The following is a 12,646-nucleotide window of genomic DNA, read 5'->3' as shown; positions in this document are numbered from 1 at the left end:
GAAATCCATCTTCGACAAGAAGGGAAAATGGCCAAGTGAACTTCCCGGATGTCTATAGGCGTATTGCACAACCAAACGACGAGCAACTAGTGAGACTCATTTCTCTTTGACATTTGGTTCAAAATCAATCATTCCTCCTAATGTCATCGTGCCAAGTATCAGCACTCTACTACCAAGCATCAAGCAAAATAGAAAGGAGATTGCCACAAACTTAGATCTGGTAGATGAGAAACGCAAGAAGGTCATCACCTGCATTCCAGCCTACTAGCAGCATCTCCTATCCAGCTACAACAAAAGGGCCAAGATCCGACAGTTCCAGTATGAAGATCTAGTCCTAAGAAAAGTATTCATCACTGCCCACAGAGAATGCTCTAAAAAAGATTGATCCTATCTGGGAAGGTCCGTACAAGATCAGCAAAGTAGGCAACAAAGGTAGTTACACCCTCGCCACCATGAACAACAAAGAGATCGGGAAGTAATGGAAAGCCTATAATTTGAGGAAGTACTATACATGATCTCCCGCTACATCAAAGCCCGAAAACTCAAGCAGCTCAACGGGCACCACCTCACAAGCTGAGGACTATCTAGTTGTTATGCAGTTCCTACCTTACAGCTAAGTTCTCATTCGTTTCACTCGTTTATTAATGAGGAATTCAGAAGTAATTTACAACTTGGCTCGGCTACATACTTACAACAACTGATCACACATGCACTTCAAAAGAGGATCGCACCATTCTTAGGGATTTATTGCAAGAATTACACCCCTATGGGGACCAATCATGCTTTTCAGTGCGAAAGGGTAAACCAACTTCCCAACACCCACATGGGTTTGTTCTCCAATGCGAGAGGATAAACTTTACACTCCGAATATCCAGAAATGGATGAATCGGGCTGCCCTGGTGTAACTAGGTGCACGATGGCTTACGTCGGGATTCCTAGAAGTAGCCACAATGGTCTTTTTCAAGGCTTAGTTAACTAAAGGAGTTTGGGTCTCTTGGCCTAATCCATGAAGAATCGGGCCTCAAAGACGAATGAGGCACATTACGCAATACGCCCTATGGATGGCTGCCCTGGAACATTTAAATGGCTACTGAGTGCATTAAAGTAGCCTACAGTTTCTGGAAGATTGCTTAAGGCTTGCCCTTCGAGCAGTAAACCGCGCTAAACTTATACAACCGCACATTTTTATGAAAGGTTAAACAAGTTAGTGTGCATATACAAAGCTCTATCTATTGCCGACATCCTATACAGTCAATAAGCTTCACCTCTCCCAAGTGCGGAATGATCATTTGGATCTATACTAATTCCTAAAGTGTTGTGATACTTGCTATGCAACCCATGGAATTCGTTACAAAAAAGACAAGGAGTTTTCTCAGACTTTTGCTTACGAAATTTCATACAACCGCGTACTTTTGATATGAACGGCTAGCGAATTTCATAACCCAAAAATCTTTAGTATGTTGTGATGCAGGCCAAATAACTTAAAGGATTGAAGAAAGCCAAAGTTAACAGCCAAGTGGTCATGCGGACTCGCCTGCTTCTGTAAGTAAGGAGTCCGGCTGTCGACCCTATGGCTAACAACTTTGCAAAAGTTCTACACCAACACCTACGACTGTATAAGCTACGTGGGCCTGTTTAATTATAGAAAAGCAACACATATGCCGCTGGTTTAAAGGTTAAAGGTTGGGCGTAAACAAAAGAAGTGAAGATGAAGAAAAGAGAATGAAGCAAGTTTATTAAATTTTCTAGCAAAATTGATAAACAAATAACAAGGGTTGAAGGAGTTTAAGCAAAGGAAAAAGCAACAAGGAAAACAAAGAAAATCTTAAAGGCTACCTATAAGACTACTGTTCAGCAACTTGGGCGTCCCGCGACTACTCGGTCCCTACACCTTCAGCAGCTACGACGCTCTCAGCAGTGGCATCACCCAACACTTCACCCCTAGCTGCCCCAGCCCAAGCACCAACTTCTTCGACTACTTCGCCAATGGAAGCCTAAAAAGTAAAGGCAAACAAGTCTTCCGGAGAAATAGATAAGGTCTCGAAGTCTTTCCTAGCAAACTTAAAGTCAGGCGACCTACCAAAGAGATGATCTACATAACCTAGCTCGTAGAAATCGACCTGACTCTGAACAAGCGAAGCCTTGAGCCTAGCCTTCTCGCCCTTCAGCTGCTCGTTATCCTTGAGTAGACCAACACAGATGCATTACAGCTCATCCACTTCTTTCTTCAGACTTTCGTTAATCTTCAGTGCACCTTGGAGTTCCAACACTTAGGATTAAAGCCTATCAACGATCTTCTTGAAGTGGATCACTTGATTATAAGCAGCAATCAACTCTTCATCCTTTGGATAAGTAACGAAACGAAGCTCGAAAACAGCACGCTCAAGATCTTGAATTTGAGGTATGTAATATCCAATCTCTTTCTTTGCACTTTCCTACTTAACTTGGATCGCGTCAAGCCTAGTCTTCAAGTCAATGATCTCTTAGCAAGCGGTCTCAAGCTTCAGAGAAGTGGGGGTAGAGATATTAGATCCCTTCAAAGTAACGAGCCCAAACTCCAACTTCTTGATCTTAAGCTTCAACTGCTATAGTATTTGCCACCTCTTTGGCAACCTTAGTATCCTCTTGGTCAAAGAACATAGTAAGTAGGGCAGTCATTCTATACTTGGTTCTATGCTTCGCAAAGGAACTTGGGAAACAACCCCTATAACGCCATCAACAAGCTTGGTATACGCGTCCATGTCTTTAAGCATATCTGGTTTCACGAGCGCACAAATATCAGCAAATCAGTCTTAGCAGCGAGGGAAGTAGGCTTTGTCGCCACTTTAGCAACAGAGTCCACCTTATCACTCTTCATAGTGGCAAGCCTCTTAGAAGGCAAACTAGACTTAGCTATTGATGGACGTCTTGGCATAAATTTCGGCACTGGGGGCACGACGGAACCTTTATGCTGAGCAATCCTATCAACAATTGTACTAGCCACCTTTTGCATGGTAGGCATCACCGGCTCAGATCTAACAGCCCAATCTTTCTTCCCCTTGGAAGAAGTCAAATCAATCATAAGCCTATCGGCAGTAAATGGACCCTCACGAGCAGCAGATGAGGCTTTTTCTCAGCCAGCATCTCTTGAGCAGGTGGGGAAGATCTTTTCTTTCCACCTTCATTCACTGTAGGTTCCACGACAACTATCAGATGAGCCAATGCCTCCGCCTTAATCCGCTTTATCTCCTCTCTCGGGGGTAACCCACCTTTCTCCTTGTGAATAGGACTAAGCAGCCAACGCCATTTACGGTACTCATAAGGGATACCTAAAGTAACATGCACCTTCTTCATATATGGAGAAGTCTTGGGAGTTTAGCCAAATTCTGAAGCTACATAAGCAGAGGAGGACAATCAATAAATCAGATAGCAGCTCAGCAAAAGTACAAAACAGCTTAGAGACTAAGCAGCTAACTTACCGATGATGAAAATCATCGGAACACGCAGCTCAGGGGAAAAATTAGACTCCTACTCTCCACTTATCTCCAAAATCTCCTTGGCTAGTCATGATCTCCCTTGCTCGAATGATTGAAAAACCTATGGCGGGATCGCAACTGCCTAACTCCTTCAATGTGGCCTATGTCAAAGAAGTACTAGATTTCGTTGACGATCAAATCCAAGTCGAAGAATTGGCTTAGATTGAGGAACCCTACCATCACATGAACTGCATTTGGAAAACATTGAACGGGGGCACACTTCATGGAGCAAAGCATTTCTTGGAAGAAACGCGGTATGGGAAAAGTAAATCCTAACATGAAGTAGTAGGGGTGAAACTTGATGGCCTTCCGAGCCCCACTACATGGCTCACGACTGCTACCTTCCTTAACACGTTTCACTCGCACCCCCGACGGAATGACATACCTATATGCCTTAAGAAAGTCTCTAAACGAGTCATTGGAGCTAGTTTTGAAGTGAGCAGCCTTGAAGTAGCCCACCTTACTCAAAGACCCGCCTTGACGATACAATGGCGACACACCATCATCACTCTTATTGCTTAAGGAAGACATGCTTAAGGAAATTTTACAAAGACACGAGAAAAATTCGTTAAAATGCTGCACCAAAAAAAAAAATCAGTGCATCAGGCCCTATAGCCCAAAGACTAAGTCACGGCCCAAGACTGTAGGAGCCCAGCAGCCGCGCCAGGCCCTATAGTCTAGTCTTTCCTTTCTTTAACACAGGCCCAAGCACAACTGCGGCCTCTCAATCTCGGCCCAAGCCGAGAGTTTCTTGACCTAAGCTGAGCCCCAACTCACCTCCGTGACCTATGCCACTGCACCTAGACCTCGACCTGCGCTGAGCCGCTGCCAGACCGAGCTGAGAACAACAATGCCGTGGCCCTCTTCAACCATTTTTTCACACATCCTCGACCCCTGTCGAGCCAAATTTCAAGCTCCGAGGCTCCCAAAAATTAAGAAGACAAGGAAAATTAAATTTTTTCTTACCTTGGTGTGGCATGAAGACAAAGAAAGTAAGGAAAGACGGTCATTTGCACGAGCAAGTGTAGAATATTGCTAAGGGAGGGGGAACAAATATCCTTTAGCTTTCTCTCTCTTGTAGGGTAGAATAAATTGCTCTCTAAAGTTGATTTAATCAGCTGCTTAAGGTAGACTTAAAAAGACTTTAGAAGTAATTTATTTCCCTTTCTTAGAATGACCTAATTTCCAATTAATGAGAGAACTACATCAAAATAAGAAACAATATTATGTTTCCTAAAGTAAAGGAAGATCTCTACACCTGCTGCTCTTTCCTACGAGCAGCCCAATAGGTGTGGGGCCATTTATGGAGCCAAGAATAATCAATGAGGTGACAAGTGAACTTTTGGGTTAAAAAGACAAAATTACCCTCAAGGCACACCGGGATTCCCACGTGCATGCAACGGACAATAACGGCTTAATCAAGGAAGAGTCAAAGGTGATCAAAATGGTTTTTATTCAAATCCCTCTCATCACTCCTCATCAAATCTCCACTCAAAAGGTAACTCCTAATTATCATTTTTAAGTTAGGATTGGTTGCCAAGTTAATGGCAAGAAATTATTTCACATAATATCTTGCAATTAAACTCATAATTCTACCAATAATGACTGATCCCTATTCTCTCCCCAAAAATTCCTAAACACTTTCTCTCTCAAATTATAACTTTGGCATCGGAAATTCTTCGGCCAAAGCTCCCCCCCCATTCATAGTGGGCACGTGAAAATTTTGACCTTAATCTTAGATGTTATTATTTTGCAGATGCATTTTCGTTAAAGGAGAAAATGACAGAAATTTGCATCCATAAATACATCTTTTTGCTGGCAGAAACCAACGGTGGCACGCCCTTCATACAACAATCACATTCGCTATTGAAGGCCAAGGTGTGAAGCTTATAATTGAGAAACATACTACTTAGCAAGGTACTATGTTTGTTTTCACTGGTTCGGTTCACCTCCCCACCTCTCTAATTATATCGTGTATAAAATATAAAAAATAAATTTTATTTGGACCCATTTGTTTTTAGCTTTACGCCCAACTAAACAATTTTCTTCGCTTAACTTTTCAAATTTGCCCCTAAATAAATAAGGAAAGAAAAATTTCCGACGAACCCAAACCAAACGTCGGCAAAAATTTTCCTCGTGTTGGTCAATGACGGTTATTTCCTTCCATTCTTTTCTTTCCCCTTTTCCTTCTCTTCGTCCATGTTTATCATACCCTTGAGAAGAATAGGAATCATCATACTCGACTGCCGTTGGTGCTCCCATTAACTCCACTGCACATCGACCTCTCCCTCTTTTCCGATTGATCAAATCTAAGATCGCATAGAAAAACAAGAAAAGAGATCAATAATCACCAAAGCACTGACTTTTCTTCTTGCAAAAACAAATAGAGAGGTTCAATGGTAAAAGCCTCCCTTTTCTCTGTTCCTCTGGTTTCCCCAATGGCTTCTAGAGCAATCCCACATATTTTATTTTTTTAACTCTTTTTATTTATTTAAGGGTAAAGGTTTTTTTTTTTTTTTTTTTTTTTTTTTTTTTAAAGCAAAATTTAAGGGTAAAGTTAAAATTTTGTCAAAAACATGTGATTATTCATAAATCGACGAATGGCTGCTGATGTGATTTTGGAGGGTATTTTACATGATATCTGGCACCTTGCCAGCTGTATAGAATACGTAAAATTTGTGTTTTCTCATCACGAAACCAATAAAGCGGCGCATGTTGTAGCGGCTTTTTTCATTGTGGTTCTTTTATTTGGAATTGTATTGGTCTCGATTCTTTTTTTAATATTCTTACTTTGAGGATGTAAACTTATATATTAGACTTGATTGAATAAAATTCATCCTTTGACAAAAATTAAAAAATATGGAATACACGGCATTTTTTCATTGAGTTAAATCACTAATATCAAATACGAGATATTTTTTAATTGGATCAAATTAGAAAGTTAGTATACAATATACTCGGTACTAATATTATCCAAATAAAATTTCCCAATAAAAAAGGGCCCGGGAACCCAATTTCCATTTATACCTATTGGCTATTTAAGTTTCAATCTTCCTTCCGCGGGCAAATTTCATACAATCTTAGGGTTTCTCTGTAAAGCATGAGCTTCACCCAATTCGATGGCAGTGCGGCCTTCTCTGGCGGTGGGTTCATGCCCCCTCAGGCCGCCCACTCAGGCACCGACACCACTTTCTCTTCCACCAAGGTAACTCTGGTTCCTCTCTGTTTTTGGTTCCCGAGAAACCGCCGGAAACTTGAAACTTTCAGTGCGGCAATCGGGGGTTACACCACTCTCTTTGGCTAAGAATTTTGTGGACTTCTAGGGTTTTAAATTGATGGGTAGTTTACGAAATCGTTCATTTTCTCATGATTTCCATTTATAGCAACCAAACAGAGACATAGGGATATGTGTGTTTTGTGTTCTTTGAGATTGCATTGCTCAATTACGGCACCAATGTGTATGTCTCCTTAAGAAATTACAGATGTGTGTATTATTCATAGACCAATTAAAGCGCGGTTATTAAGGTGTTTGTGATTCATTTTTTCAGAATCGTGACATCCAGACACTGCTTCCACTGACAGTGAAGCAGATAACTGATGCTTGTGTCTCAGCAGTTGACAAATCAGAATTTGTTATTGACAGTGTCGACGTGAATAATGTGGGTTTGTTGTTTCTGTTTTTCTTTTTTGTTTTTAAATCGTTGATGTCGGGTTTTATTTTAACTTTTCATGTCTTCAGGTTACACTTGTTGGGATGGTGCGTGAAAAAATTGGAAGAATTACAGATGTTGCTTTCTTTCTTGATGACGGAACTGGACGGATGGAGTGTAACAAGTGGTGAGTTTTATCAAGCTTTTCTTTTCATTGGTTTGTTTGTTATATGTTAGTGAGTTTCTTGATTCTATGTGAATTATGGTTTCTCGTGTTTTGTAGGTTTCATGAAGCAAAAGACGCAAATGAAATGGAAAGAATCTTGTATGCTTCTTTCTTGCCTACCAGTTGCACCTCTTTCTGGACTGTATTTGCATTAACAAGTAGATTTTAATGTGTTTGTCAAACGTTTATTTAAAGAAAATCCTCTCTTGTTTTTCACTCTTTTAATTATAGTAAATATAAAAATACCTGGACAGCTGTTAGTTTTATACAAAAGCACTTAGAGAGCTCAATTGGAGTTAAAAAAAAAAACCTCAACTATACACGACATTTTCTAGCTTGTTTTTAGTTGCGACATTCCTTTGATGCCATACTCCCATTGAAAGTTAGTAGGTGTGTTTCTGAAGTATTGGTTTGAAGTGTTTTAAGTGTAACATTATGAAGGGATTATATGTGGCAATTATGTAAGTTGCAAAACTGCTCATATTCTGATTCATTTTATTCCATGTTTCTAAGATATATTCTGATTTCATACTATGAATTTCATGAAATAAGTTAGTTTTTTCTATTTTCTGTATCATAAGTTGCATCCTAACACTTTTCTTTGATATTAGGGATGGAATGTATGTCCGGATTCACGGACGCTTGAAGAGCTTTCAGGGTAAGAAGACCCTAAATGTCTTCTCTATTAGGTACAATTCTACACCCTTTTGTCTCATGCTTTTTACTTATGAGGATTATTCTCTTTGTCTGTCTTTGTTTTGGGTTTTTTTTTGTGTGTGGAATTCTTTGTCTTGAGGTATTAATAGTATTTTGTTTTCTTTTGTTTATTTGTCTTGTTTAATGTTAGCATTTTATTTTCCTTTTGCTTCATAATGGTCACTTTCAGTAATTGTTTATTTCTTACATAAATGTTATGCTTGAGAATTCTTCATGTCTAGTTTCACAATTCAATTTATGTTAGAAGATGAATAACCATCCCATCGTTAGAAAGATTGAGTCAACGGAATCACTTGAAATTAGGATGAAAATGCAATGGTTGATACAAATTGTCTTGGAAAAAGATTAATTTTAGGGAATTGTTATTAGCATTCCAACAATCTCATTTGGCACTCCAAACTTTCTATAACTAGAAAGAAAAATACACTTGTGAGGAGTGTAAAATGAGTTTTTTGGAGTGCTAATAATAGTTCCCTAATTTTAAGGCAAAATTAATGGTAATTATTATATTGGTATTTCTGAGCTAAATTTCTGCCTGTTAACTTTTCATGCATATGTGAGAGAATATTAGCACAGCTGCAAATGAATAGGTTTTTCATTTCGATTCTATAAAGTTAGATTCGAAGAATATTTTGGTTCATCTTGTGGAAGTAGTTCGTGACCTATCATTTGATATCTGGGACAATATGAATGGAGAGAATACAAAATTGAGTAAGCAGCAATTCCTGGTTCTGACTAAAAGAATGTTTTACTTCTATCTTTTTGTTATCCTTTTTTGAAGAAGGAGCTTCATAGAGGTTACAAGGTTTCTTGTGATATGGTACAGGTGAAAATAAAATGTCTTATAGCTTGTATGCTTGTATCTGACAGTGTTCTAGTTGTAAATTGAATTTGAGGTGTACCATGTTTTGATTGTCTTACCGTCAGGAAAATTCCATATCAGTAATATATCAATACAATATGTTATACCAAGAATGTCCTTACCGTCAGGAAAATTTCATTCTAATTGTTTGATCTGGCTTTTAAGTTGTGACCAAATACTTGCCCTAGGTTTCAGAACTTGAAAATTACTAAGTTGTCATTGGATGACTTCATGAAGCAGGGTCAACTTAATTAACCAACCAATACTTCTGATATTATTTATATTGAGGTTTCGAGACTGAAGTTGGTGTAATGTTCAGGCCTGTGAGTGACTATAATGAGATTGCCAGCCACTTCATTGAGTGCATCTATGTCCATTTATACAACAGCAGATTACGGGTATTGGTCTACCCACTGAATATGTGATTTTAGCTTGGATTGTGTAGTTACATTGATTTGGAAGTATATGATGTGATCTTCTGATGTCTCTGTTAATGTTGTGATAGAAACCACCTGCTGATTTTGGTGTCACAGCGCAACCACATATGACATTTCCAACAAATCAGGTTAGATGTTTAAATATAGATTTTAATACTATATATTTTTTATTGTTGCCTTACTAGCCCACTTCATTGTTCAGTTATCTGGCCAATATAGCTTCGATGGACAGAGTAGCATTGAAGTAAAGGTCTTAGAAATTTTGAGCCACCCTTCATACCTGTGAGTACCTATAACCTTGAAAATAGTTATGTACATATTTTTTTATAAGCATATTGCTGTGAAGCAACCCAAGTGGCAAAACAGGCTCAATATTTAGCAGGTAGTTTTGTGTTACCGTCAAAACTCCCTGAAACTAAAATCAAACCCAATGAAAACAAATTGTTGATATTGTATCAGTTTTAGCAAACATCTTTTAGCATATTACAATTCCCATGTTGTATGTTTTCCATGGCCTTGTATTGGTTTATAAGGTTATTCTTCTATCTTGTGGGAAGGAAGATGGCTATTTTGGAGGGGGCATGGAGGTTAGCATATCCATTTGGTTGGGTCAATTTATCTCTATTTCAGACAAGAAAAGCTTAGCCAAGAGATTTGGTGTATTTAATTGATGAGTGTTGCAAAAACAGAACAAAATCTTCTACCATAAAATTTATATGGGTAAATTACATAGTAGTCCCTCAGGTTTGAGGTCTATTACAATCCCATACAACATCTTTAAAACATTTCACTTTCATACCTCAAGTACTATTTTATTTCAAAATAATACCTCCGTTACATTTTCCATCCATTGATCCGTTAAGTGCTGACGTGGCTGCTAAATGTGTGCCACGTGGCTGCCAAATGTATGCCACGTGGCATAATAATAATTTTTTTATTTTTTTTTGAAAAATCTGAATCTTCTTTAAAAAAAGAAAAACAAAAGCAAAATCAAAAGCTGAACCCCCATTCCCCTCACCCCACCTCGCAGAGGCCCTTCCCGTCGCCCCCTCCACCCCCCTCTCATCTCCCCCATCTTCATCTTCTTCCCCCGACCCCCATACCTGCAACCCAGAGAAAAAAAAAAACCCCAATCCCGTCTAAACTTCGATTCTTCTCGCTCCTTTGACCTCTCGCGCTTCGCTTCCCGATGCTTGGACCTCTCTCTGCTCCCTTCCCTCTCGTCCCTCGGCGCGTAAGACAATTCACGGTGGTTGCGTGAGACATCCCGGCCGTCGTCGCTCAGCTCGCTTGACTGTTCGCGACGAGATTTGTGGTCGCGGGGGTCGAGAGAGATCTCGCGCTTGGAATCGCGGTCCAATCGGTGGTGGTGGCGGTGGTAATCGGAGTCCTTTGACGATTGCTTTTCGTCGGCATCACGACTGTGATGTTTGTCGTAGTCTCTGTCGTCCTCACTCCAGAGCTTCAAGAAATGGTGGTTGCTGTCCCTAAGGTCAAACTCTTGGATTTCTGTGTATGAATTGAGAAAATTGTTGTTTAATTTCATGATTTGAATATGTTGGAATGTTGTGGGTGAGGTTACAGATGAGAGAAGGGAGAAAAGGGGTGGGGGTGGGGTGGGTTTTTGGATGGGAAGGGAGGTGAAGAGAGTGGAGGAGAGGGAGGTGGTTGGGAGGGAGAAGAGGGGTAGGGAGAGGTTGCGGGGGTGGTTCTGCATTTTCTAAGTTTTGGTTTTTTTTTTTTTTTTTTTTTAAGAAGATTCAGATTTTTCAGAAAAAAAAATTAAAAAATTATTATTTTTGTCACGTGGCATACATTTGGCAGCCATGTGGCACACATTTGTCAGCCACGTCAGCACTTAACGGATCAATGGATGGAAAATGTAACGGAGGTATTATTTTGAAATAAAATAGTACTTGAGGTATGAAAGTGAAATGTTTTAAAGATGTTGTATGGAGTTGTAATAGACCTTAAACATGAGGGGCTACTATGTAATTTACCCAATTTATATTTATGTAGATAAAGCGAGTCAGTGATAAATACTTATTTGAACTTCGAATGAGATAGTGATACATATGGGCCTATGAGAAGATAGTTTGTCAAATTATTCGCTTACTGGGATATTACTCAGAACTCCACACACATAGGGCAAAACCGAGCCCTGAGAAAGATTGTTTACTCATCTCGTATTCTGTTCGATTATGGAATAATTCGGTTTAGTTTTTCTTCTTGAGCACTAATCTTATGTTAATAGGTCAGCGACAAATAATAATTCTAAATTCGTCTATTAAATGCATAGTGCCCCTTCGTTTCATAGTTGCTTATATTTTTTTACAAGACTGGCTATTACTTGTTGGGTAAAACTCAAGAATTTTTATGTGAGTGGCATTTCTATTTTGTGTTAGATAAAAAAATGTTATGGAATATTCGAGGTCATTGTCAAGTGGCTCAAGTTCTCAGATTGAAATTAGGCTGCCGCCTTGTATAGTGCAACAAGGTGTTTCATTTTCAAGTTCTCAGATTGAAAATAGGCAAGGGGTAGGATGCGCTTAAGAAGTTCTGGCATGCAGATTATGGATGTGCTAAATGCATACATATGCGTAGATAATTGTACAGTAGTGTTGATTTGTTTCTTTTGTGTGCAAATGTGTGAAATCCAGCATGTAAGCGTTTCCTTTTGTTTCCTTTCTTTTTCGCATTGAATTGTAACTAGCTTTGCATGTTTCCAGTGGAAGGGAAGAGGGGGCGCACCTTGAGGATATAGCCCGACAACTGAAAATTCCAGCGAATGATCTCATGTCTCTCTCTCTCTCTCTCTCTCTCTCTCTCTCTCTGACACACATGCCCACGTGCACGCTCACAATTACCTGCACACTAAACCGATATCTGAATCTTACATCTTGTGGCCATCGACAGGTTAGCTATTGACAATCTTGTACAGGAAGGCAAAGTTTACTCAACAGTTGATGACTTTCACTACAAATCAACTGCGAATGCTTGAGTTACCTCTATATGACAGTTTTAGCCTCAATTAGGTTGCGCTCTTTTACGTTATTCTGTGAAGCCTTGATGGTACAACTAGAAACGCGAGATATACAGAGGATTGCATATTGAAGTAGCTATCAGCACTTTTTTGCCTTTTGTTCGTAGAATCCAAGTATCTTAACTGTAGAAAGCTACTAATAGGGGGGAATTCGTTTTCCACCTGAGCAGTCTATTCTTTTTGTGTTCCATTTTTA

At 39.4% G+C, this 12,646-nt stretch overlaps 1 protein-coding gene across 2 annotated transcripts; it reads left to right on the top strand.

The window, feature by feature from the left end:
* The first annotated feature begins 6,520 nt into the window (after positions 1–6,520).
* Positions 6,521–12,646, top strand: LOC126596924 (replication protein A 32 kDa subunit B-like). 2 transcript variants are annotated; one of them, XM_050263626.1, is made up of 10 exons: positions 6,527–6,720; positions 7,064–7,174; positions 7,255–7,352; positions 7,449–7,490; positions 8,003–8,080; positions 9,290–9,368; positions 9,476–9,535; positions 9,610–9,689; positions 12,137–12,205; positions 12,324–12,646. In XM_050263626.1, exons 1-10 carry the CDS (start codon positions 6,616–6,618, stop codon positions 12,406–12,408), a joined length of 807 nt encoding a protein of 268 aa, XP_050119583.1. In that variant the 5' UTR covers positions 6,527–6,615; the 3' UTR covers positions 12,409–12,646. The 2 variants fall into 2 exon arrangements, with proteins under 2 accessions (XP_050119584.1, XP_050119583.1); XM_050263627.1 differs by lacking the exon at positions 7,064–7,174 and having other exon boundaries at positions 6,521–6,720.

The sequence above is a fragment of the Malus sylvestris genome, chromosome 13 (genome assembly GCF_916048215.2).
Source record: "Malus sylvestris chromosome 13, drMalSylv7.2, whole genome shotgun sequence".
Classification (NCBI taxonomy): domain Eukaryota; kingdom Viridiplantae; phylum Streptophyta; class Magnoliopsida; order Rosales; family Rosaceae; genus Malus; species Malus sylvestris.
The sequence above is the reverse complement of the archived record's forward strand: the minus strand, read 5'-3'. Positions and strand labels throughout refer to the sequence as shown.

Coding starts and splice junctions, on each gene's coding strand:
- LOC126596924 (XM_050263626.1), top strand. CDS start 6,616: ATGAGCTTCACCCAATTCGATGGCAGTGCGGCCTTCTCTGGCGGTGGG. Junction 8,081..9,289: donor CTAAATGTCTTCTCTATTAG/GTACAATTCTAC, acceptor TGTAATGTTCAG/GCCTGTGAGTGACTATAATG. Junction 9,690..12,136: donor TTGAGCCACCCTTCATACCT/GTGAGTACCTAT, acceptor GCATGTTTCCAG/TGGAAGGGAAGAGGGGGCGC.